The following is a 26,960-nucleotide window of genomic DNA, read 5'->3' on the forward strand; positions in this document are numbered from 1 at the left end:
ACTTTAAGACATTATTAATTGTGTTGCACTTATTCTTAAGTGACTCTCGATTAAAAAAAAAACCTTTAAGCCACAAAATGAACAGTTAGAAACAGGAACAACAAAATTGACGAGTCATGAATTTAAAAGATGACTCTCTAAATTCTAAAGAGTGAAAATTTACTCCATTCGAGTGAAGATTCACTCCCACAGTCGGAAACTTGGAACTAGACGTTTTAGAGTGAAATTTCTTCAATCGTAAAGATCGAGGTTTCACTCGAACTTCCAATGTTTTGGTTTTCGTTTCAAACTTATGAGTAATAGGTGGTACATCGTGCACTGAGTCTGTACGCATATGGAGGGAGGATAGATTCGGAATAGGTGGTGAGGCGTGATTGTACTGATCGCACGAGCCTATCTGATCTGGGTACGAATGGAACGGATAGTATGTTCTCTTTCGGGGAATTCAAGACATTTATTTGACTGAAAACTATAAGTGCCGGTAAAATTGTATGTGGTCGACGATTCTTGACTCCGTCCAATCTGGAAACTGTATTAGTTCGGCCCGCGTGGCTGGCCGGCGTACGATTTGGGGAACGTCGGGTTCGCGTACGCGTTGACCCGTCGTGACGTCGAAAGAGGGCGCTATTCAGCATATTTCCGGTATAGGTTGCAGGGAAACGAACGCTTCTGGAGTTCTGACTGTTCTAAGGATTGCGCATTTTCCGTAGGCCTATACTAGGAGGCCTATTATTTTCTGAGGCCTATTGATGAAACTCGTCTTCTGTGTCAGACTATAGATACTCCTGAAAATATTTAAAAGGTAGGGTTTACGGAAAGAATTTTCAACCTGACGCTACTTCGGCGGTTTTCATGGTCAACATGGTTGTGTACAAAAGCTAACCTAAACTACTAAACTACTACTACTAGGCCTAGGCCTAGGCCTAAGCCTATATGGAGAGTCAATCAAATTTCAATCTCCTAACAAAATTAGAAATGCTTCTCAGTCCCAGATTCATGTCTTATCGTCATTTTTTGCAATGACTGACCTTCATTGGGATGAAGGAAAAAAGCAGCATCAGGTTGCAACATTCATTCCGGGTTGAATTGTGAAAGTCATTGAAGTGGGTAGGTACCGGTAAACTCCAGATTAAAAAGCTTGATGAATTTTCACAGGGCCTACTTCTACTTCTACTAAAGTTCTAGAATTTAGAGGCATCTCTCGTTAGCTAGCGAGAGGTGCCTTCTAATTTCTATTCTAGGAAAGAATGTTTCAACCTGATGCCACTTTTTTCTTGATATATCATCTCAACAGATCAATATTTATTATTGGTCAGTCATTGCAAAAATGATGATGAGACATGAATCTGGGACTGAGAAATAGGCCTATTTCTAATTTTATTAGGAAATACTTAGAAAATGTTCTCGTCTCTCCATATAGACATTGTACACAACCGCTGAAGTAGCTTCAGGTTGCAACATTCTTTTCCTATTTTAATTCTAGAACTAAGAAACATTTCACTAACTCTGAAATTTGAGGTAAAATGCTTGCTGTAGCAAGGCACTGCAGATTGCAGGCGAACAATCAAAATGTGCAACGTAAGGGGCCGCGCAATATTAATATTATTTTAGGGGACATCAACAATATATAATAATAAACGTAGCATACATGTATCACTACACTATCACTAGGGCGGGCCTACTTTACTTAAACAGGTCAACTCGTAACGTACACAAGCAAACTTGCACGCATGTAGGCCTATAATAAGCGTTTGATTAAAGGGAATGTACATCATTGGCTTTTGCTGTAATTCTCAGAAATGAACTACATGAGGGGTTAGTATAGTAGATCAAATATTGTTACACTGACATGTTTGAAGTTTTGTGTTCAAAAATGCTTGAAAAACCAAGAAAAACAAAACTGTTTAAGTAGTCTGGCTCCCTGACTCCACTAAAGATAAAATGGATCAATTTATAGATGTCGGAAAATTGTAAGAAAAGGGAACCAGTCTAGCTGGCCTGCACCCGTTCATGAACATGTAACCAATAGCAAACAACATTTGGACTGAAAACAATTGTAAATTTGGAGCAGTAGTTGAAAAATAGTTAGGTTTTTCCAACAGTGGTCGGCCGACCACCGTTGGAAATGTATACAAAAATACCGTTTTCTTGAAAATGACTCGACACCAGGTGCCATAATGTTACAGGATGCTTCAGACTGTCATTGACCAACATCCTAGTAAGGTATTTCGTTAAAACTTGGTAGTTTTATTTTTCGATGTTTGCAAATGTTGTATTTTCCCTTTAAATACTAGAAGTCAGACACTCTATCATAAAAATAAAGATGTCCAACAGTCCAATCGCTTGCAAAATAAGGTACCATTACTTAGATATGGTACACCTACATGATATACTATAGTGTGCAGGGCGGCAGAGTGCAACAGGCTAGAGATTTTAAAAGTAGGTTTTGGGACGCTGATACTAGAATTAAAGTAACTTAGTTAAGGCATGTAGTGCCAAAAAATAAAACAAACAAAAACGTGATTTGTGGGGTCCAATTATTAACGTACCCCTACAAACAGTGCTGTAAATGGTTCTCTTTTAAAATTTGTCTAGTTGTAACTGTCGCTACATTGGCGACAGTAATTGTAAGACAAATGTTAAAAACAAAAGACAGCCATTTACACAGCCCTGTTTGTAGGGCTGGGGTCCAATTTAACTTGGAATACCTGTACAAATGTATTTTAGATTTTACTGGCAAAGATTTTACATGAAATTTTAATTTTTGTTGGTTTTTTAAACTCTTTTTAACGGTAAGCCCCAGTGAAGGATGAATGTGACAGTTCTTGGACGGATCCGGCCGTCAACAGCTGCAGGCAATGAGAGTTCCGCATCGTACTCCAACAGCAATGGACAAACATCGCTCAGGTAGACTGAAACCCATTTCATACTGGAGTAACAGAAGTGTATCTAACCTAATAAAACACCTGTTAATTACAAGACGGACCCAATGATGACACGAACCCCCTCCCCTCCCCCCACTTGTCTCCCCTCCCCCCACTTCTCCCACCATGGTTGATTTGCAAGGGCCTTCATTGCTTTTCAAAAGTGGGGGGGGGGGACATTTGTTGATCGAACTATTGTGAGGACGAAGCCCTAACGGTGTGGGGTTTGGGGCCCGCTTAAGGGCCTCTAAAAATTTTGGAATCTAGACGCTCTGTGGTGCGATCTGAGGCAATTTTGACAAATTTAAGCAATTTTTTTGAGCAAAAGATCGTAATTTAAGCATCATTTTTGAGTTTGGAGTCATCAAATCAGCTAATCTGAGCTTTAGAATCGTTTGTTTTTGTAATCTATTTAAGGAATAAAAACACAAATATGGATGCACAATATTAAAACAAAACTTGTTGGAGTTTCAGCTCAGTGGGTGGCACAATTTTCCTCAAACACCGAAAATTCACAAATATCTTCTTCGTGTGGAATCGGTAAAATTTATGTAAATCTCAGTTCCTCAACAATAATGTACATGAAGTCGTCCAAAATCCAAGCTCTGGAATCTTTCAGCTTTCAGACCCTGTACAAACAAGGAGACACCAACAGGGTTATTTACAGCGACGCGATCCTCTCCATGGTCAACCTCTTGGGGGCGGGCTTCAACTGTAGCGTGCTGTGCTTTGGCGAGGCCCGTTCGGGCAAGAGCTATACGTTGGCTGGGGAGGGAACCGGCCAACCTGGCATAATTCAGATGGTACTGAAGGATCTGTTTAAGGACGTGGACCGGTTAAATGAAAATGGTAAGTCCATGTATTTCTAACAGTTCGTAAGTCGATCACAAGTCCATCACAAGTCCATCACAAGTCTATCACAAGTCAATCACAACTCCATCACAAGTCAATCACAACTCCATCACAAGTCCATCACAAGTCAAATCACAAATCAAATTACAAGTCCATCACAAATCCAATGACAAGTCAATCACAAGTCAAATCACAAGTCAATCACAAGTCAAATCACAAGTCCATCACATGTCCATCACAAGTCCATCACAAGTCAAATCACAAGTCAAATCACAAGTCCATCACAAGTTACTAGTCACAAGTCCATCACAAGTCAAATCACAAGTCCGTCTCAACTCATATCATCTCCTTTCATAATGCTGTGGAGAAGTCACATCACAAGATCAGTGAAGATCGATCACAAATCCATCACAAGTCAAATCGCAAGCCCATCTGCTGCTTACATTTAGGGCATCTGTACAAGTTTGCAAGCCATTGCCATGTATTTCAGATGTGAGCATAAATGTTCCCTTTTGTCGAATATCTAACAAAATAAACATCGCTCATATTGTTTAGGGCCGTCCGCCTATGTGAAGATTGGCATGTACGAGTTGTACAATGAGATCATACGAGATTTGCTGAGTTTTGATCAACAAGGTGCTGTCTGTGAGCTTGGCGTCAACGCTCAGGAGGGTGTTTACGTCAAGGTAAGCAAGCTGTTTTTCATTCAGTTTTTCTTTTACTTACCCTGAGTAGTGGAAAGGGCAGATTCGATTGGCTTGAGGCCCGGACCCAGACTGAAGGCCCGGACCCAGACTGGAGTCGATCTTGAGTTGCAATTACAGTGAGTTAGACTCATCTCCAGTCACATCGAATCGAAGAAAAAGACTTGGACTCTTTCACTTTTCATTAACCCTAACCGAACTCAACCCATCAAAGTTCAACAGCAGGTTTTGTTTAAATCTGTTGGGATAGGTACAGTACCCCTTAACTGATGGTCTTTTACACTAGGTTTGGCATACCTCCAGAAACTAAGTCCAACAGTGTGTGTGTACGATTTCCCACGTGGGTGTTGGAATTTGCCTGAATGGGTATGGTTCCTAGTAAATTAGGCTGGGGAGTTAGGGTCAAAGACTTTGAATTGACATTTAGGACTCGTGACGTGCGAGTCACATCAAATTGTACTTTATTTTCTAAAATATTCTGACAAAATTTCAAGTTGATAGGAAAAAATAATGATTATTTGGCACTCAGCAAAGAAATAGGACAATGTAAGAAATTGGTGTCAAAACTATTGCAAGACATCAGTCTACTAACTCAAAAAAGCTTGGCGGTGATGTGATAATGGAGAAAATATGCATTTTCAGGTTTAAAGAATGACTGTGTCGCATTTTCCGTCAAGCCTGAGTCTGAGTTCTTTGTTGATCACGATGCGACACTGTTCACCGCGACTCAAATCCCAGTCCGACGAAACTATTCCAGGGATAAACGCGACAATACCGTCATATTTTTCCAACAGAATCTAACGGAGGTTGCTGTGACAAGTGCTGAAGATGCCATATCTGCATTTCGTAGCGGTTGGCTGGCACAGAACTCCCAGAATACGGACTACGGAGAAGCTGGCAGTAGAACGACAGTGGTGACTAGAATCCATCTTACACAAGTATGTAGATAACTCTCCTCCCTCTCACTAGCATACATCTACCATTTCACTTTTTGCCTCAAGGCTATATATTATAATATTAAATTCATTTGCTGATTTCAGCCATGTCACCACAAGGATGAATTTTCAGTTCGGGCGATTCACAATGCAGTGCGCCACTAAGAATTTGCTAAGGAGAGTTCATTTTTACCAGTGCATTGTGGGAGATGATCGACAAATTCACAGCGCAGGACATTTGAAAATTGTTAGTTTTTGAGGTCAGTACTTTCGTAAGCGTATATGAATCGAGTATAATTGCCCTTTTCTTTTCATTGTATCCATATGGTGTTTTTGTAAGGCGGCTGAACGCTTTGCCTCAATATATAACAAACTAGCTGAAGTTGTCTACTGACGCGCATTCAAATGGGCTGTGTTTTGTCGACCGTAAACTAGAAATAATGGCTCTCCAATGCAAACTCGCGGTGGCACACTACATTGTGAATCCCCAGAATTGGCCAGGTGGGTTTGGGATTCAGATTTTCTGTCTGAAATTCAATTTTTAATTTTTTTTGGAGGATTATTGTCATCATTCCCTACACAAGTATTCCTCGGATAAATTGTATCAAAGACAGAGAGAGATTGAGACAGACAAATGTACCCATGCAGTGCCCACCTGAAGATCCTACTGGTCTGTCACATTCATTGAAAAGGGTTAAAGCTATAGTCCATCATTTGCAGCCATCCGAAAAGTAACTGGCATAATTATTGTTGAAAAACAAACTTGGTTGAAAGATAGTAAGGGAACTAAACTCCCTGTGAAATTATTCTTTCTGGGAAGCTGTCATTTTGAAGGAATCAACGAAAGAAGGCATTTCCAACGGTGATTCTTAAGAAGCACCGTAGATAAATTTAAATAAGTAGTTCGTTTTGTTATTCAGCGCAGCGCGCACAAGTATTGGAACGACGCACACGCGTGCGCGGGTTGTAATTCGTCGGATCAGTGCGCGACGTCGCGTATAGCTGCAATTCAAAACAATTCAAAACATGATTCAGTAACTTTTGATTTGAAATTGAGATCTTAGAATGCTGTTTTTCTCGGAATGTACAGCTGAAGCTTAGCTGAAACTTAATCAGGTTAGTTGCTCAGTATCCTTCATTAGATTTTGAACTCTTTTGTTGCTTCAAACGAACAAAATGCACAAATTACAAATGATGGACTGTAGCTTTAAGCCAGTGGGAATACTTTCTGCTTTTTTTGTTGTTGTTGAATATTTTTCTCCATTTTGTCTTTGCAGGAGAGAGATGAGTACAGCTATCCATACAAGTCTAGCTTCACCTTTGTGGATCTCCCTGGAGCAGAGAAGCTTGCTGCTGATCCCAAAGCTCTGAAGAGAAAGGAAGGAGCCCTGTTGAATAAGTCTATCTTAGCTCTGGGAGATCTGATTGAAGATTTAGCTAGTAAACCCGGTGCTGAAAGAATCGTGCCGTATGAGTAAGTTGTATAACTCACAATTTGTGTTGTTGGACCCGCAGGGACAGTCTACTGTCCTACAACTGACTGAGTCTGACTGACTGATTGCTTGATGGGCTGCCTAACTGACTGACTGACTCCCCGACCAATTGTCCATCCAGCTGTCTGACTGACTCCCCTACTGACTGACAGACCAGAGGCGGATTGCAATAACCGGTCTTAAAGCTGTCTATGCGCATTAGACAGTCTAAAAGCTCTGGCTGTCAGTCAGTCTGTAAGTTAGACCATTGCAATGACACAGTTTAAGTAGTAAGACCGTCTTAAAATAATTAGCCTGGGTTGGGCTGGCTTAAAACGGTCTATAGTTGGGATTTTTGGAATTCATTGGTGTGTTGAATTATTCTTTCTCAAAATATTTTTTTTTACAGTTGATGAGTGTTTGATAATTAAATCTTAAAATAGCAGAACACTGCTTGGAGGGAAAATTCTCTGGGATAGAAGGGATCTTCTGGAAAAATGTAACGACACTGAGTTGTACTGCAAATACAATTTTCTGAAAATAACATTTTGGAATTGACATTTGATTTTGCATGATTGAATCACACAAACCTAAAAAAAAAATTGTGCAGTCTCTCCAGTATTTGCCCGTAACCATGGAATGTTTGTTTGTGAATCATTACTCTAAGCGGGCTTAGTAAAGACCAGCTTATTGCAATGGGCTAAGTTTGGTGTCTTAACCAAGACCGTCTAAGAACAATAGCCGGCTAAAATCGGACTGGTTTAGCCAGCCGACTAAGACCGCGTTATTGCAATCCGCCCCAAGTGACTGAATCACTGTCTGAATCACTCACTACCCGATAGGCTGGCAGACTGACTGACTGAGTCACAGATTGACTGAGTGAGTTGCTGACTGACATACTGATTGACTGTCTGAATCACTCACTACCCGATAGGCTGGCAGACTGACTGACGGAAACACTGATTGACTGAGTGAGTTGCTGACTGACATACTGATTGACTGTCTGAATCACTCCCCACCCGATAGGCTGGCAGACTGACTGACGGAAACACTGATTGACTGAGTGAGTTGCTGACTGACATACTGATTGACTGTCTGAATCACTCACTCCCCGATAGGCTGGCAGACTGACTGGCTGAGTCACAGATTGACTGAGTGAGTTGCTGACTGACATACTGATTGACTGTCTGAATCACTCACTCCCCGATAGGCTGGCAGACTGACTGACTGAGTCACAGATTGACTGAGTGAGTTGCTGACTGACATACTGATTGACTGTCTGAATCACTCACTACCCGATAGGCTGGCAGACTGACTGGCTGAGTCACAGATTGACTGAGTGAGTTGCTGACTGACATACTGATTGACTGTCTGAATCACTCCCCACCCGATAGGCTGGCAGACTGACTGACGGAAACACTGATTGACTGAGTGAGTTGCTGACTGACATACTGATTGACTGTCTGAATCACTCACTACCCGATAGGCTGGCAGACTGACTGACGGAAACACTGATTGACTGAGTGAGTTGCTGACTGACATACTGATTGACTGTCTGAATCACTCACTACCCGATAGGCTGGCAGACTGACTGACTGAGTCACAGATTGACTGAGTGAGTTGCTGACTGACATACTGATTGACTGTCTGAATCACTCACTACCCGATAGGCTGGCAGACTGACTGACTGAGTCACAGATTGACTGAGTGAGTTGCTGACTGACATACTGATTGACTGTCTGAATCACTCACTACCCGATAGGCTGGCAGACTGACTGTCTGAGTCACAGATTGACTGAGTGAGTTGCTGACTGACATACTGATTGACTGTCTGAATCACTCACTACCCGATAGGCTGGCAGACTGACTGACGGAAACACTGATTGACTGAGTGAGTTGCTGACTGACATACTGATTGACTGTCTGAATCACTCACCACCCGATAGGCTGGCAGACTGACTGACTGAATCACTGATTGACTGAGTGAGTTGCTGACTGACATACTGATTGACTGTCTGAATCACTCACCACCCGATAGGCTGGCAGACTGACTGACGGAAACACTGATTGACTGAGTGAGTTGCTGACTGACATACTGATTGACTGTCTGAATCACTCACTACCCGATAGGCTGGCAGACTGACTGACTGAGTCACAGATTGACTGAGTGAGTTGCTGACTGACATACTGATTGACTGTCTGAATCACTCACTACCCGATAGGCTGGCAGACTGACTGACGGAAACACTGATTGACTGAGTGAGTTGCTGACTGACATACTGATTGACTGTCTGAATCACTCACTACCCGATAGGCTGGCAGACTGACTGACTGAGTCACAGATTGACTGAGTGAGTTGCTGACTGACATACTGATTGACTGTCTGAATCACTCACCACCCGATAGGCTGGCAGACTGACTGACGGAAACACTGATTGACTGAGTGAGTTGCTGACTGACATACTGATTGACTGTCTGAATCACTCACCACCCGATAGGCTGGCAGACTGACTGACTGAATCACTGATTGACTGAGTGAGTTGCTGACTGACATACTGATTGACTGTCTGAATCACTCACCACCCGATAGGCTGGCAGACTGACTGACTGAATCACTGATTGACTGAGTGAGTTGCTGACTGACATACTGATTGACTGTCTGAATCACTCACCACCCGATAGGCTGGCAGACTGACTGACGGAAACACTGATTGACTGAGTGAGTTGCTGACTGACATACTGATTGACTGTCTGAATCACTCACTCCCCGATAGGCTGGCAGACTGACTGGCTGAGTCACAGATTGACTGAGTGAGTTGCTGACTGACATACTGATTGACTGTCTGAATCACTCACTCCCCGATAGGCTGGCAGACTGACTGACTGAGTCACAGATTGACTGAGTGAGTTGCTGACTGACATACTGATTGACTGTCTGAATCACTCACGACCCGATAGGCTGGCAGACTGACTGGCTGAGTCACAGATTGACTGAGTGAGTTGCTGACTGACATACTGATTGACTGTCTGAATCACTCCCCACCCGATAGGCTGGCAGACTGACTGACGGAAACACTGATTGACTGAGTGAGTTGCTGACTGACATACTGATTGACTGTCTGAATCACTCACTACCCGATAGGCTGGCAGACTGACTGACGGAAACACTGATTGACTGAGTGAGTTGCTGACTGACATACTGATTGACTGTCTGAATCACTCACTACCCGATAGGCTGGCAGACTGACTGACTGAGTCACAGATTGACTGAGTGAGTTGCTGACTGACATACTGATTGACTGTCTGAATCACTCACTACCCGATAGGCTGGCAGACTGACTGACTGAGTCACAGATTGACTGAGTGAGTTGCTGACTGACATACTGATTGACTGTCTGAATCACTCACTACCCGATAGGCTGGCAGACTGACTGACTGAGTCACAGATTGACTGAGTGAGTTGCTGACTGACATACTGATTGACTGTCTGAATCACTCACTACCCGATAGGCTGGCAGACTGACTGACTGAGTCACAGATTGACTGAGTGAGTTGCTGACTGACATACTGATTGACTGTCTGAATCACTCACTACCCGATAGGCTGGCAGACTGACTGACGGAAACACTGATTGACTGAGTGAGTTGCTGACTGACATACTGATTGACTGTCTGAATCACTCACCACCCGATAGGCTGGCAGACTGACTGACTGAATCACTGATTGACTGAGTGAGTTGCTGACTGACATACTGATTGACTGTCTGAATCACTAACCACCCGATAGGCTGGCAGACTGACTGACGGAAACACTGATTGACTGAGTGAGTTGCTGACTGACATACTGATTGACTGTCTGAATCACTCACTACCCGATAGGCTGGCAGACTGACTGACTGAGTCACAGATTGACTGAGTGAGTTGCTGACTGACATACTGATTGACTGTCTGAATCACTCACTACCCGATAGGCTGGCAGACTGACTGACGGAAACACTGATTGACTGAGTGAGTTGCTGACTGACATACTGATTGACTGTCTGAATCACTCACTACCCGATAGGCTGGCAGACTGACTGACGGAGTCACAGATTGACTGAGTGAGTTGCTGACTGACATACTGATTGACTGTCTGAATCACTCACCACCCGATAGGCTGGCAGACTGACTGACGGAAACACTGATTGACTGAGTGAGTTGCTGACTGACATACTGATTGACTGTCTGAATCACTCACCACCCGATAGGCTGGCAGACTGACTGACTGAATCACTGATTGACTGAGTGAGTTGCTGACTGACATACTGATTGACTGTCTGAATCACTCACCACCCGATAGGCTGGCAGACTGACTGACTGAATCACTGATTGACTGAGTGAGTTGCTGACTGACATACTGATTGACTGTCTGAATCACTCACCACCCGAAAGGCTGGCAGACTGACTGACGGAAACACTGATTGACTGAGTGAGTTGCTGACTGACATACTGATTGACTGTCTGAATCACTCACTACCCGATAGGCTGGCAGACTGACTGACGGAAACACTGATTGACTGAGTGAGTTGCTGACTGACATACTGATTGACTGTCTGAATCACTCACTACCCGATAGGCTGGCAGACTGACTGACTGAGTCACAGATTGACTGAGTGAGTTGCTGACTGACATACAAATTGACTGTCTGAATCACTCACCACCCGATAGGCTGGCAGACTGACTGACGGAAACACTGATTGACTGAGTGAGTTGCTGACTGACATACTGATTGACTGTCTGAATCACTCACCACCCGATAGGCTGGCAGACTGACTGACTGAATCACTGATTGACTGAGTGAGTTGCTGACTGACATACTGATTGACTGTCTGAATCACTCACCACCCGATAGGCTGGCAGACTGACTGACTGAATCACTGATTGACTGAGTGAGTTGCTGACTGACATACTGATTGACTGTCTGAATCACTCACCACCCGATAGGCTGGCAGACTGACTGACGGAAACACTGATTGACTGAGTGAGTTGCTGACTGACATACTGATTGACTGTCTGAATCACTCACTACCCGATAGGCTGGCAGACTGACTGACTGAGTCACAGATTGACTGAGTGAGTTGCTGACTGACATACTGATTGACTGTCTGAATCACTCACTACCCGATAGGCTGGCAGACTGACTGACGGAAACACTGATTGACTGAGTGAGTTGCTGACTGACATACTGATTGACTGTCTGAATCACTCACTACCCGATAGGCTGGCAGACTGACTGACTGAGTCACAGATTGACTGAGTGAGTTGCTGACTGACATACTGATTGACTGTCTGAATCACTCACTACCCGATAGGCTGGCAGACTGACTGACGGAAACACTGATTGACTGAGTGAGTTGCTGACTGACATACTGATTGACTGTCTGAATCACTCACCACCCGATAGGCTGGCAGACTGACTGACTGAATCACTGATTGACTGAGTGAGTTGCTGACTGACATACTGATTGACTGTCTGAATCACTCACCACCCGATAGGCTGGCAGACTGACTGACTGAATCACTGATTGACTGAGTGAGTTGCTGACTGACATACTGATTGACTGTCTGAATCACTCACTACCCGATAGGCTGGCAGACTGACTGACTGAGTCACAGATTGACTGAGTGAGTTGCTGACTGACATACTGATTGACTGTCTGAATCACTCACTACCCGATAGGCTGGCAGACTGAGTGACTGAATCACTGATTGACTGAGTGAGTTGCTGACTGACATACTGATTGACTGTCTCATTAAATGCCTTGGTCCAGTGGTTACGGTGTTTGACTCATGTATGAAGGTGCGTTAGTTCAAACCCGGCCAGGAACATGGTGTTTGTGCCCTTGGGCAAGACACTTAACTACAATTGCCTCTCTCCACTCAGGAGTATAAATGGGTGCCTGTGAGGGTCAAGGACTGATTGAGCGCTGATATCGGTTGCCGCTTGGTCCCATGGCCTGAATAACGGGAATAATTGTAAAGCGCTTCGAGATCATTGATACAATGGAAAGCGCTATATAAGCGCAATTATTATTATTATTACTGTCTAATTGACTATTTGACTGATTGACTGTATGGTGCTTGAGTTACCGACTGACTGACTGACTGAATGACCATCCTGCTATCATGAGCTTATTGAGAATCTCACACATGGATTTTGAGACGGTGACTTTCTTCGATTTGATTGCAGGGCCTCTAAACTGACCAATCTCCTGCGAGATGTCCTGGGAGGTAACTGCAACACCAAGGTCATAGTTCACCAGAAGCCGCGGTCTGACCCCAGGGTCACCCAGGCCGTGCTGAACGCGGCCGAGTATTTCTCCAAGATCACAAACTTCTGTCTGTTGAATGATACAGCAGCTCAGGTACTGAAGCAAATGACTACATTATGCTGTGTCCAAATTGCTTGGCTATGGCTCGCTGAAGCCTTTTCCCTAAGACTCGTGTGTTACCACAAGTCGTAGCCAATTGAATTCAGACACAGCCTTAGACTTTAGGGGCAGATTGCAATAGCGCAGTCTTAGTCGGCTGGCTAAACCAGTCCGATTTTAGCTCTTAGACGGTCTGGTTAAGACACCAAACGTCCATGGTTACGGGTGAATACCTGAGAGACTGCACAATTTGTTCGGTTTGTGTGATTCAAATCATGCAAAATCAACCAATCTGTCAATTCCGAGATTTGATGTTGAGAAAATTGTATTTGCACTACAACTCAGTGTCATTACATTTTTCTAGAAGATTCCTGCTATCCTGGAGAATCCTCCCTCCAAGCAGTTTTCTGCTATTTTAGGATTATCAAATATTCATCAACTGAAAAAATAAACATTCCGGGAAAGAATATTTCAACACACCGATGAATTCCAAAAATCCCAACTACGGATCATTTTAAGCCAGCTAGCCCAACCCAGGCTAACTATTTAAGACTATCTTAATACTTGGACCGTATCATTGCAATGGTCTGACTTATAGACTGACTGTCAGCCAGAACTTTAAGACTGTCTAATGCGCATAGATAGCTTTAAAACCGGTTATTGCAATCGGTCCCAGGGTTTGGTCTTGATCCGCTATCAAGATATGAAGTTCATGTTGAGTTAGACGACAAGGAAGTTTGTATTTTTTTTCCTAACTGATACATTTCTGTCACTTTTTTTCTTTAACTATGTTCAAAATTAACCCCATCGATGTCATTACAAATACTGTACAAAGTCTGGTGTGGTTTGGAACTTCCTCGTTCTTTTCTAAATTCCCAGTTGCATGCCTGTTGTGAGTATAGACTTGTGAATTGACTTATGATTTCCCAATTAAGGAAATTGTGATGTACCTTTGATCTGATACGAGTACCTCAACTCAAGTGCTGAATGTGATCTTTTACTTTGTTATCTTGGTTTTTCTCAGGGCCTCGTCACACAGTACCGTGCCCAGTCACTCAACCAACAGGGGCAGCAAGTTGGCCCCTCCGCACCGGCCGTGTTTGACTCTGACGACCTAGCTGGAACCACCGCGAAATTGAAAAAGGAAAATGTAATAAGCCCTCTTTATCATCAGACACTGGCATTGTAACTGCCTGTGCATGGTCTTGTCATCTTGACCTCATTGACATTTGACCTCATTGACCTTTGACCTCATTGACCTTTGCCCTTGTTGACTTATGCCATCGTTGATAAGTAAGATTTGAGGCTTTGCATGGTGGAGATACTAAATAATGAAAGGTTTGCGGAAACACCATGTGCGAATAATTTCGCAACTAAGAGAATGGTTCTGAAAAGAACCAGAGGTATCAACTCGACGTTCCGGTCAGTATGCTCTGACCGTCTTCAGATCATTGATCTTTGTCATCGCTGATCTTTGACCTCTTCTCTATTCGAAGATGAAGCTGAAGGAGGAAGAGGGCTACCTGAGGCGGAGACTCGACCAAATGGACAGTCGCCTCGGTGACGTTGCCATGGCAAAGACGGATTTATCGGCCAAGCTGATTAGTAACGAGGAAGAGCGACTGAAGGTTTGTTTGATGGTCTCGGGACGACGAGGCTCGTAAATTGAAGCAGAGCTTCATGTCACTTTAATCTAATCTGGCTATGGATATATTTTATGAATATTGATGATGACGGTTTTCTCAATTTACTCGGGAGATTTTTGTTTAAAAAAATCCAACTCCTGTTTAAAAGATATTTTTAAGCAAGTCATACAAGGAGCCATAGTATAATCAAGCGGGATCTTTTGATATGTGTTTGCAGGTTTCTAAGATGCTGGTTGATCTACAGATTGAGAACAATCGCATCAAAGAGAAGGCGTCGCAGGAAATATTTGAGCTGAACAACAAGGTAATTTATGCCTTAATCATTACCCCTAAAGGATGCTGGATAACCTCCTGGAAGAGAATGTGGTCTCTCTGAAGATTTTGTCAAACATCAATAAAGAAATTGCCTGGGAGTGTAAGGTATCAATGGAAAGCTGACCAAGCAACAGACGCAATCACACTGACTTTGTTGAAGCTCAAAATGTTCTCATCCTAACCCACTACCTTTGAAGGGAATATACAAAATTTGCTTTTGCTGTAATTTTCAGAAATAGATGTATTTGGGGATTATAATCGTATAGCAAATACTGTTACACTGACTTGTTTGAAGTTTTGTGTTCGTAGATGCTGGAAAAATCGAGAAACACAATCATATTCCTGTAGTCTGGTTCCCTGACTGCACTTAAGATGAGACAGAGCAGTCTATAGACGTCAGGGAATTGTAAGGTCAGGGAACCAGTCTAGCTGGCTTGTACCCGTTCGTGGGTGTGTAATGGATTGCAAACAAACTTGACTTATGAAAATTGGTAAATTGGGGGCAGTATTTAAAAAAAACCCAGTTTTTTCCAATGCTGGTCGGCCGACCACCGTTGGAAATTGATATAAATTTACCACTTTTCTTGAAAATGACAGCACACCTGGTGCCATGATTTTACAGGATGCTATAGACTGTCATTCTTTAACAGTCCAGTAATGTATTTCATAATAATTTGGTAGTTTTGTTTTTTGATGTTTGCAAATGTTGTATATTCCCTTTTTTGAAATTACCATTTTGTTTTTATAACACCCTATGTAGCTGATGTCCATAGACAGTGATTACAGACAAGTCCTGATGACAAAAGAACGGCTGGCAAAGGAGTCTAGGCTTGCCCGGGAGAGGTTGGATCTGATGGACCGGGAACGGCAAGAGTTAGCTGACAAGTACGTCCTGATGAAGGCGGACTACGGTGCCTTGGCAGAAAAATACGACAATGAGGTAAGATAAACAAAAGCCGCATTGCAGAATGCTGACACCTGTTATCTGGGAGCTGGGCCAAATGTCATAGGACTGAAGAAGAAAATGCTGTCGAGCACGTTATGAGCTAAGCTAAAATTAGCAGAGAACTAGTTAATTATACCAGCACTACTCTGGAACCTCAGCCTAAGTGGTTGTAGCAGTGTCAAGAATTTGTATTTAAAGGACTTCTGCCTCAACTAGTCAGTTTTCAAACAAAGACATTTTTAGGTCTGTTGGCTTAACAGTTTTCATTTTATTTATTCATTTATCTTTTTATTTATTACATTTCTTTTCGCAGATTATGCCCAAACAGTTTCAAACTGGTTTCCATTGGGGCCCTGCATACATTACAAACTATGAAATATAGTTAGGTGTATTGGTGAAACAAAATTATGAACACTAGAAATATTTACACAAATAAAGCTATATAGACAAGTCTATTTTAAAAATGCAGTATAACGCATGAATTGCTGATTACGGGGTTGGAGGGAAAAAACGACGAAAACCCTTCTGGGAAAAAATATGGGGAAATTCCCGATCTGGTTCCCCATTACTGTAAGGAGGATGATTTGAACTGTAATCAATACCTGTGCCTGTAGTCTTGTCCTCTGAAATGAGGGTGTGTAGCCAGGTGGTTAGGGTCTCATGACCAGGGGGTCAGGGGTTCGAATCCTGCTGCTGACCATATGTTGTGTCCTTGGGCAAGCCACTTCACCCCCACTTGCCTCTCTCTATCCAAGAGTATCAATACGTACTGGCATCAGCTGGGGAGTAACCTGCAACGGACTTTCATCGAACATAGGGGGATATAGATTTAATCTGAATTATTTCATGCAATGGAGCAAACCCCCACCTAATGATGATGAGCAATATTGGCACGGGCCAGACCTTTCTTTGAATTTTCCAAAATCTGAATGTTGTTTTTAGGTCAGCCGTAACCAGCAGTTGGGCTTGGAGTTGCTGAATTTACTGAACGCCAAGGTGACTCTGCTGAAGCAAGAGGAGAACCTAGCACGAGCCTCGGTCCACAAGAGGGAACAGACGGCCGAGGAGTTGCGACGAGCAAGGGACATCGCGTTGGGACTGAGTAGACAAAAAGAACGTGTGAGTATTACGATATCATCAATTCTGCTGTTTGAGTTTTTCACGACAAGATGGACCTTGTTTTCTAAATTCCCAGTCACATGCCTGATTAATTTTTCTCATTAAATTTCGTGATATCAAAACATAACTGTTCCTACGGAATGTCAAATTTCAAACATGTTGCAGTACTACTACTATTACTGTAATAGGGCGACAGGTTTTGCGAACTCCGTCCACAATAGGGCGATACACCTTATTGAGGCGACAAAATGACTGTCGCCCTTTTATGAAAACGACCCTTAGGACAAGGAATTTTGCCGTCGCTAACCATCTAGATCGATTCCTCATGGTCCAATTAGTATAAATACTAAATTTCGTGGAAAAAACATAAGGTAAACTTGGGTTAGGTGACAGTTTAGGTTTGTGCACAAGTCTATGGGAAAGTCACTCTATTGGGGCGAAAAGAGTAATTATTATTTTATTGATTATTATTTATATTTTTTTAGTAATTTTAATGTGCAAAATTACTATTTGCTTCACCAGGCTGATGAAATCGGTGCATCGGACCTGGACAGGCGAGAACTACAGAATAAGGTGAAATTCAACAATCAGTGTGGTTGCATGAATAATATAGTGACAGTCAATGAAAACGCAACAATAATAATAATAATAGCTGGCATTTATATAGCGCTTTTACGCTGCAACAATTAGCGCTTTACAATTATTATTTTCCTTGTTTCAACGGGCAAACGCTCCTGAAACCTGCTCAACTCCCTGGGGAGCATACAGCTCGATGCTGCCTGCTAGGCGCATAGGAAGCTAAATCAACCATGCACAATAACCATCTCTGCCCTCACAGGTACCCATTTACTCCTGGGTGGAGAGAAGCAGTGAGTGACAAAGTGCCTTGCCCAAGGGCACACACACCATAACCCCAGGCTGGACTTGAACCCACAACCTGCAGAATTACCCGCAGACCTTAAATCCCATGCTCTTAACCACAAAGCCACAGCATCACTGACAGATAAAAATGAAAACGCAGAACTAACACTGAAAACGCATCACCTACATCCACGTCATTCTCCATGCTCTAGCAATGTATGTCTGATTCCCAAGGTATCCTGGGTAGGTGTAGGAAGAGCCTTGCAGCTTACTTGTTTTTTAATCGATTGCCAAATGAACATAGCGCCCTCTGTTAAAAAATGAAACATTTTGCATTCACTCAGATCAACAAGAGGGCGCTGTTTTATCTACATGATGAAAATGTTATAGCTGAGGAGTCTTTTTGCACAATGCATTGCAGTACACATCAACGTGATGTCTCGCGTTTGGATTTCGATATCTCTCTGCAAAATTAGAATTAAAAGCTGAATTTTTGGTGATGCAATGCTCACAACAGCAACTTTGCTAGGCAGAAGTTTCAGGGATTATTGAAGAAACTGTAGTGAGTAAGAAGCTTGCAAATTTGATTCACACTGGTTTTATCATGCAGCACAAAGTTTTGCACGATATGGATACCTTAAGTTTTGGGACTCTCATACACAGTATTGAGAGTCCCAAATTTTCGGACTACCCTGGCACATCCTTCCAGTAACAATTTTGGGGCTGCTTTTGTATTGATTTTTAAAATTATTTAATTATTTATTATTCAATGTGTTCAGTGGAACGCCGCTATACCAACCGCCGCTATACCAAACATTCGGCTATACCGAACATCGTCCTTGGCTCCCCATTTTTTGTGTACAAAACGTACCGAACATTGTTGTTGAAAAATGTCAACAGAAGAGTGACAAGTGGCTATTGTTTCTCCAGGGAATAGAAGGGGAAATCCACCCATTGCTCTAGGTATAGTAAGCTCAAAAATTATGTAATTACATGATTCAATATTCGGCACCTGGTCAAAGTTGTCATTCAGTAGCTACCAGGGCGTGTAGGGTGAAGTTATGAAGGCCGCTATTTATTGGAAAGCGAGTACCGGAGCGCTGACAGCTTAAAATCGCTATACCGAACGATCGCAATTACGAGCAATTCTGTGGATCCCGCGATGTTTGTTAAAAACGGCGTTCCACTGTATTGTGTTGATCATATCCTACCATGTTCAAGTTACTGCCGGCTGTGGCTCACAGTAACACACGTGTCTTATGGGATGTGGTGCTAGCTGTTAGCCATAGCCATGACATTCAAACCCAGGCTAACTTTTTATATTTCTTTAGCTCTTTGGAGATCACGACAGAATGAGGAGTGAGTACGATAAGATGAGGAGCCAGTATGACGACCAACAGGACAAACTTCAAAACAGGATGTAAGTCGGACATTGTAATGTCAATGATACCAAAATCATTTTTTTTTTTAAATCAAGACAATATTTTAATCAGATTCCTGATCTGATGCTGAATTCTTCATTTGTGTCTCCTCTTGTAAAATACATGTATTTGCGGTTCAAGTGGTGATGAATGAGAAAAAAACCGAACTGTTTATTTAGCCATGAACTGGCATCGCATTTTTTTTCTCCATTCTTAAGCCAGCAGATCGTATAGCGCCCTCATGCACCTGTATACAACCAGGCCTATAAGATATTGAGTTGCCACCTATGTCGAACGAATGCGAAGCCTATGAGGCCTACATGGCAAGCGCAGTCCCGCTCGAGTTCGTAACCCATTTACGTCGTTTTGAAACCTTGTTTGTTTTGTCCAAAAAAGTAAGAATTGTCTTCCTACATTTGATGGCAGATTATGTAATTTTCTTTTTCTGATTCATCGCTCTGGAGGGTTTTTTATTTTAAAGGGAAATAAAGTCCAATATTGCATTAGGTCTGATTCACATCTGGTGAATACGAAGTCACAGCAACAATGAAAGCATGGAACCAGACAAAGACTTGTCACAGTAAAAATGTCTAAGTCCCGAAAAACACTCACTGCGCATATTCAGTGCCGTGCTGGTAGAAGAGCTAAAACATGGGATACCGGTTCACAGTCAAATATCCACTGCCCAAAAAAATTGAATGTGGTTATGTGGTGTGTGTTTATGCAGCACGTGAGGGGAATTCGGAAATGCAATGAAGAAGTTTGCAGTGGAAATGAAAATTGAACATTCTATTTCTCCTGTAGAATGGAATTAAATGCAACTCTGAAGACTGCCAGACAGACAACAAGAGATTGCCAACACAAACTGGCTCAGCAAGAAGTGGTAGGTCCAATTTCCTGGTTCCAAACAAAAATAAAACAGACAAAAATAATGGCATGATGACAATTGGATCAAACGTTTCTTTCTTTTGGATCTTGTTCCTAGGATCTCATTTCTTCCAAGGAGAAGGTGAAGGAATGGGCAGTGGCTAACAGCCGATTGCAGACCCAACTGATGGAGAAGAACGAAGAGATGCGATCCCGCCTCACTAAATACCTGGAGGACATCGCTGTGAGTAGCAACAATCCTCCACAATGTCTTCCTCTCTCTAAAATCTTCTAAGACTCGTGTTCCACAGTTGGGCCGAAAAGTAAGAGGAAGGAATCAGTTCGACCCCGTTACATTTTGGTTTCAGACGGTTGAACTTTATGTACTCATTTTCTGTTGACTACGTAGGAATTTGTTGATGACCGAGACGCCATCCTCAATCGTAAGATGGAGGACAACCTCTCTAACTACGTGAGGACCATGATGAAGGACATGAAGGACACGTACAAGGCACGGGAGAAACAGCTGAGTGATGCGGCCAGAGACTTCAAAGCTAAGATGCAGTCCGTCGGCAAGAGGCATGAACAGCTGCTGGTTGCTTACAGGTAAACTCCAATATTCCATCTGTCTTGCTGAAATCATGATAATTATTTGCCTCAACTTGTGTCTGTTTGAAGAGAACTGCAATGCTGTGTAGTGGTCAAGTCGATTACAAGGTTATCATAATGTCTGGTTATAAGTTTATCACAAATCCTTATAAGTTAGGTCACAAGTAACATGGAATGGGCAATATCAAAAGGAATGCCTTTGTCACAATTTATTTGAATAGCTTGTGAGTTGACTGGATGACTGGTGATGGACTTGTGATTGACTTGTGATGGACTTGTGTGATGGACTTGTGATTGACTTGTGATTGACTTGTGATTGACTTGTGATGGACTTGTGTGATGGACTTGTGATTAACTTGTGATTGACTTGTGATGGACTTGTGATGGAGTTGTGATGACTTGTGTTAGACTTGTGATTGACTTGTGATGGATTTGTGTGATGGACTTGTGATTGACTTGTGATGGACTTGTGTGATGGACTTGTGATTAACTTGTGATTGACTTGTGATGGACTTGTGTGATGGACTTGTGATTAACTTGTGATGGACTTGTGATGGACTTGTGATGGAGTTGTGATGACTTGTATTAGACTTGTGATTGACTTGTGATGGATTTGTGTGATGGACTTGTGATTGACTTGTGATGGACTTGTGTGATGGACTTGTGATTAACTTGTGATGGACTTGTGATGGACTTGTGATGGACTTGTGATGGACTTGTGATGGACTTGTGATAGACTTGTGATGGACTTGTGATGGACTTGTGATTAACTTGTGATGGACTTGTGACGGACTTGTGTTGGACTTGTGATGGACTTGTGATGGAGTTGTGTGATGGACTTGTGATTGACTTGTGATGGACTTGTGATGGCTTGTGATGACTTGTGATGGACTTGTGATGGACTTGTGATGGACTTGTGTGATGGACTTGTGATTAACTTGTGATGGACTTGTGATGGACTTGTGATGGACTTGTAATGGACTTGTGATGGACTTGTGTGATGGACTTGTGATGGACTTGTGATGGAGTTGTGATAGACTTGTGATGGACTTGTGTGATGGACTTGTGATTAACTTGTGATGGACTTGTGATAGACTTGTGATGGAGTTGTGATGGACTTGTGATGATTTGTGTTGGACTTGTGATTGACTTGTGATGGATTTGTGTGATGGACTTGTGATGGACTTGTGATTGACTTGTGATGGACTTGTGTGATGGACTTGTGATTATCTTGTGATGGACTTGTGATGGACTTGTGATGGACTTGTGATGACTTGTGATGGACTTGTGATGGACTTGTGATTGACTTGTGATGGACTTGTGATGGACTTGTGATGGACTTGTGATGGACTTGTGACAGACTTGTGACAGACTTATGACGGACTTATGATGGACTTGTGATTGATTTGTGATGTACTTGTGATTGATTGGTGATGAAGTTGTGATGAACTTGTGATTGACTTGAGGTTGACTTGTGATGAACTTGTTAATGACTGACTCATGTGGACTGTTTCAGATTTCGCCATAAGTCGGGCCCACCTTCAATTCTTTTAAAATTTTTCACAGTACTTGTGACTGAGTTTGTCCGTGCCGTTGTGGTCACCTGACAAAAAGTCATGTCCTAATAGGTCAGTGCACATTTTCTTCATCAGATTCCTGAGAAAACAGGTGCAGAAAGGTGAGATCGGCGATATAGATCTCGGTCCCGAAGAAGAAGAGCTAACCCTCAAAGACGACGAGGTGGAAACTGCAAATCGCCGCGAGATCCGACGATTGATGGAGGCATTGATGGAGGCTCAAAAGAAGCAAAGGTAATTAACCCTGGCATGTTTAAGTTCAGTTGAGGACAACTACTGATTAATTCGTCAATTTGTTAGTTACTTGTGTAAACTAACCTGTGAACATCTTGAGCTAAAGGATGCTCAAAATATCATCACAAAACTTCGTGGTTCTTCAAATTATAGGTTTTGCCCTTCACCGACGTTTAAACACTGTATACTCAGTGTGTTACCTCCCGAGTGAAAGTTGGAAAAAATCACTCGGGTGGGACTCGAACCCACGACCTCCTGCTTTCTAGTGCAGATTTTTTACCACTGTCTAACCAGCCAACCGATCCCGTTAGCTCGGTGGTCGAGTGATAAGAGTCCCACCCGAGTGTTTTTTTCCAACTTTCACTCGGGAGGTAAAACCTATAATTTGATTTATATCACCATCAGATTCGAACCAGCCAACTGATTTTGTTAGCTCGGTGGTCGAGTGGTAAGACATCTGAACTAGACAGCAGGAGGTCGTGGGTTCGAGTCCCACCCGAGTGATTTTTCCCAACTTTCACTTGGGAGGTAACACACTGAGTATACAGTGTTTAAACGTCGGTGAAGGGCAAAACCTATAATTTGATTTATATCACCCCGACGCAAAATTCCATCTTATAATAGTTTATGCGGTACCCGCTGCTATGTACATCAGATTTGAACCGGCCAACCGATCCCGTTAGCTCGGTGGTCGAGTGGTAAGACATCTGCACTAGAAAGCAGGAGGTTGTGGGTTCGAGTCCCACCCGGGTGATTTTTTTCCAACTTTCACTTGGGAGGTTACACACTGAGTATACAGTGTTTATACATCGGTGAAGGGCAAAACCTATAATTTGATTTATATCACCCCGACGCAAAATTCCATCTTATAATAGTTCTTGGTTCTTGCTCCCGACTGTGTATTATGAGGTGCACGGCTATCATAACCAGCAATATATGTGACCAACCTTTGTGGGCTGTTCATGAAGAGTTGGCTAGACAAGTCCAACTCTGTTGACTAGCTTGGGTTCGAATGAAGATTGTCAAACTTAGGTTAGCTGTGCTGTCCACAAGTTAACCCTAAAATCCAATACATTATACATGTACTTCTATATTGTCATATTATGAAATAATTGCAAATATCGATGCCTATTCTTGAATGACTTGATGATGTTTACCTGAACATTTTAAAAATGTGTTTGTTAATCTGCTTTTTTGTACTGTTAATGTCTTCTGTTTTGTATTGATGTAGGCCTGCTGAGTCTGACAAAAGCGGAGGCTGGAATGAGTTCCAGAAGAAACTGGGAGAATTCACCAGCACGACACAGGTACCATTGCACTTTTCAAACATTATGTTCAACTGTGCTCCGTATTTTCCTTCTAATCTTTATTTTATTAACTAGAAAACAAACATCAATCCTGGTGCCGTTTGACTTGACAAATTGCATCAATGGAGAGGCAGTGTATTTTTGTTGCTGGGTCATTCTATCAATCTGGGGTCCACGTTTGCTTCAGTCCCTGTTACATCTGACATCTGTAATTTTATAATGCTGCTGCCCTCCTTATTGCAGTCATCCTCCAAGAGTGATTATGAATAGAAAACTACCTATGTTACAAATATAAATAACTGTTGGAAGTCATTCTTAATGATACTTGAATGGTAAATTGCCAAGTACCAAGGCAACGGGGACAGGGGAAAAAAGGTCACACTTCTTGGAACCTTAATTCCTACATTGACCCAGCTTCATCCTTCACTATCAAGTGAATAGTAGCATTTTTATATGCTCTAGCATTTCATTCCTGAGATTGTAATAAAATATATTTAAACTAAGATTAGAAACAGAGCATGCTCTTTCTGGTTTTTCATCCTACCTCTCCATTTCTTGTGTTTTGTTCTTGTGAAGAATTTTTCAGAGTTCTTTAGCGTTGTCTCAGTGGTCTTATTAACAGATATTGACAAAGATAATTTGGGAATTTTTTTTTTCTTTTCGTACAGCAAGAACTTGAGAGCGAGAGAGCGTCCCTGATGTCAACCAATGCAATCCTGGAAGAACAGCTGGCCGAATGTCATGACTACATCGACAGACATCTCAACAAGTAAGACAGCGGAGGGGGTGGGCAGTTTCTGAGAGCCACTTACCACAGAAATCTCTGCTTAGCAAAATTACATTACAACTTGGATATGATTGTTACTGGGTGTTGTGATTTCTGCTTGGCAAATAAATCAGCTTAGCAGTTTGGCAGGAAAAAAGTCCTGCTCTGAATTTCAAATGCAGCTTTGCAGAAAAGGATGCCTTAGAAAACATCTTTACCGAGCGAAACTTGGTGAAGAGCAAGTCAAGAGGATTTTTTTATCAGGTGAAAGTTGGGATGGAAACTTGGGCTGTTCACCAAACTAATTAAGATCAAAAACTTGCATTCTAAGCAGTTGTTTAGGGTTGCTTAATACCGTAAACGACGAATTAACGTATGTTACTAGATAACCCCAAAACACAAACTGAAGTTCAATGCTGGTTGCCAATTTGTGTGGTCATTTCTAGGTAATTGTAATAGTAACAAAGCCAAGAACAAATGAATAGATTTCTTAATGCCCAACCCACCCTTAATAACCAATGGTCCACCCGTATATGTTGGTTCCTCAAACCACGAAACTGATTTTGGCAATCCAAACCTGATGACAGCCTTGACGATATTCCAATAATAACGCCACTCAAAATCCAAATAAGAATGTTCAAAACCTAACCTGTTCAATTTTCAGCTTAGTGGATATTACACTTTTCAAAAAATCAGTGAACAACCATGCACACAACCTTTGGATCACGCAACACGATTTTGTCCATAGCATTCCGTATTTCCAAAAATCAGTCAATATGCCGATCGTTGGAAACCACCTACATTTCTTGATTTCTTCTAAATGACAGCAAGCCAGATGGAATCATTTCGTGGGTAGTTTAGTACCAGTACAATTTTTAATCCAAGTAAGCTTTTTGATGATAATTTGGTTGGTTACTTTTGGAATGAATGCAACTGATCCTATGGGCGTTATTCACGAGTTGGCCATTTTTGTCAAAGTTCCCTGAATGTATTTCATTAATTGTCAACTGTTGAAGGGGATGGCGCCAGACAATTTATGCAGGCACTATGCAGCCTTATTTTGCTGTCCTTTTTTAAAATCTGGCTTTAAACATTAGGGAACTTTTAATTACACATTTTAAATTATTCATTGAAGAAGAATGGAATTAATTAAAAATTAACTTGGTTTCATTTCTCTTCGCAAATGCCAAAAATTAAGATTTCACCTCATTTTCAATTCAGTATGGCCGACTCGTGAATAAGGCCCATATGCCTTAAAGAAGGAGTGTCTCCGAAAGGGATAGAGGGACCATTTTGAATTACCAACCAATGCCTGTTAATTTGTTTACTCTCTGTGTGCAGGTATCGAGAGGAGAACACCTCCTTAAGACGAATGCTTGGGATGAAGGATCGAGATGGAAGCCCCTACGAGGAGCCCCCGATACCCAGAGGACAGAGAGCTGGCTATGCTAGACACGCTGGGCCATCGTTCACTCAACCGAACTGGCAGTACTAAGATACAGGTCGGTCCTTACATGTGGATACAGACCAGTACATAAATGGCTACAGAGTGGGTTGGAGCTCCCCTCTAGTAAGCTTCTGAATTGTTCTTGCATGCTTCGGACAACTCTGAGTATACAGTGTTTATAAACTCACGTCGGTGAATAAAGAGTAAAACTTAGTTCTGAATATAAACGATAAGTATTCTCACTTTAAAGGGAATGTACAACATTTGCTTTTGCTGCATTTTTCAGAAATAAATGGATTTGGAGGATTAGTATGTTATAGCAAATATTGTTAAACTGTCTTGTTTCATGTTTTTGGTTTGTAGATGCTGGAAAAAAACAATCATGTTATTGTAGTCTGGTTCCCTGACCGCACTTAAGATGAATCAAGCAGTTCATAGACTTTGGGGAATTGTAAGGTCAGAGAATCAGTCTAGCAGGCTTGTACCCCATCACAGGTGTGTAATCAATTACAAAGAAAATGCGGAATAACTAAATAAGAAAAATAGGAG

The 26,960-nt window shown here is 42.2% G+C and overlaps 1 protein-coding gene across 1 annotated transcript; it reads left to right on the forward strand.

Moving 5' to 3' along the window:
- Positions 1-632: 632 nt before the first annotated feature.
- Positions 633-26,960, forward strand: LOC119737378 (coiled-coil domain-containing protein 78-like). Its single transcript, XM_038211697.1, has 21 exons — positions 633-802; positions 2,798-2,907; positions 3,544-3,773; positions 4,332-4,462; positions 5,275-5,418; positions 6,693-6,889; positions 13,116-13,290; positions 14,321-14,446; positions 14,793-14,924; positions 15,160-15,246; positions 16,018-16,197; positions 17,146-17,322; positions 17,845-17,895; positions 19,515-19,603; positions 20,409-20,487; positions 20,590-20,715; positions 20,881-21,077; positions 22,733-22,891; positions 24,123-24,198; positions 24,867-24,967; positions 26,306-26,960. The coding sequence occupies exons 2-21, from the start codon at positions 2,810-2,812 to the stop codon at positions 26,457-26,459; spliced, it is 2,709 nt and encodes a 902-aa protein (XP_038067625.1). The 5' UTR covers positions 633-802; positions 2,798-2,809; the 3' UTR covers positions 26,460-26,960.

The sequence above is a fragment of the Patiria miniata genome, unplaced genomic scaffold, assembly GCF_015706575.1.
Source record: "Patiria miniata isolate m_02_andy unplaced genomic scaffold, ASM1570657v1 HiC_scaffold_3, whole genome shotgun sequence".
NCBI classification, from domain to species: Eukaryota; Metazoa; Echinodermata; class Asteroidea; order Valvatida; family Asterinidae; genus Patiria; species Patiria miniata.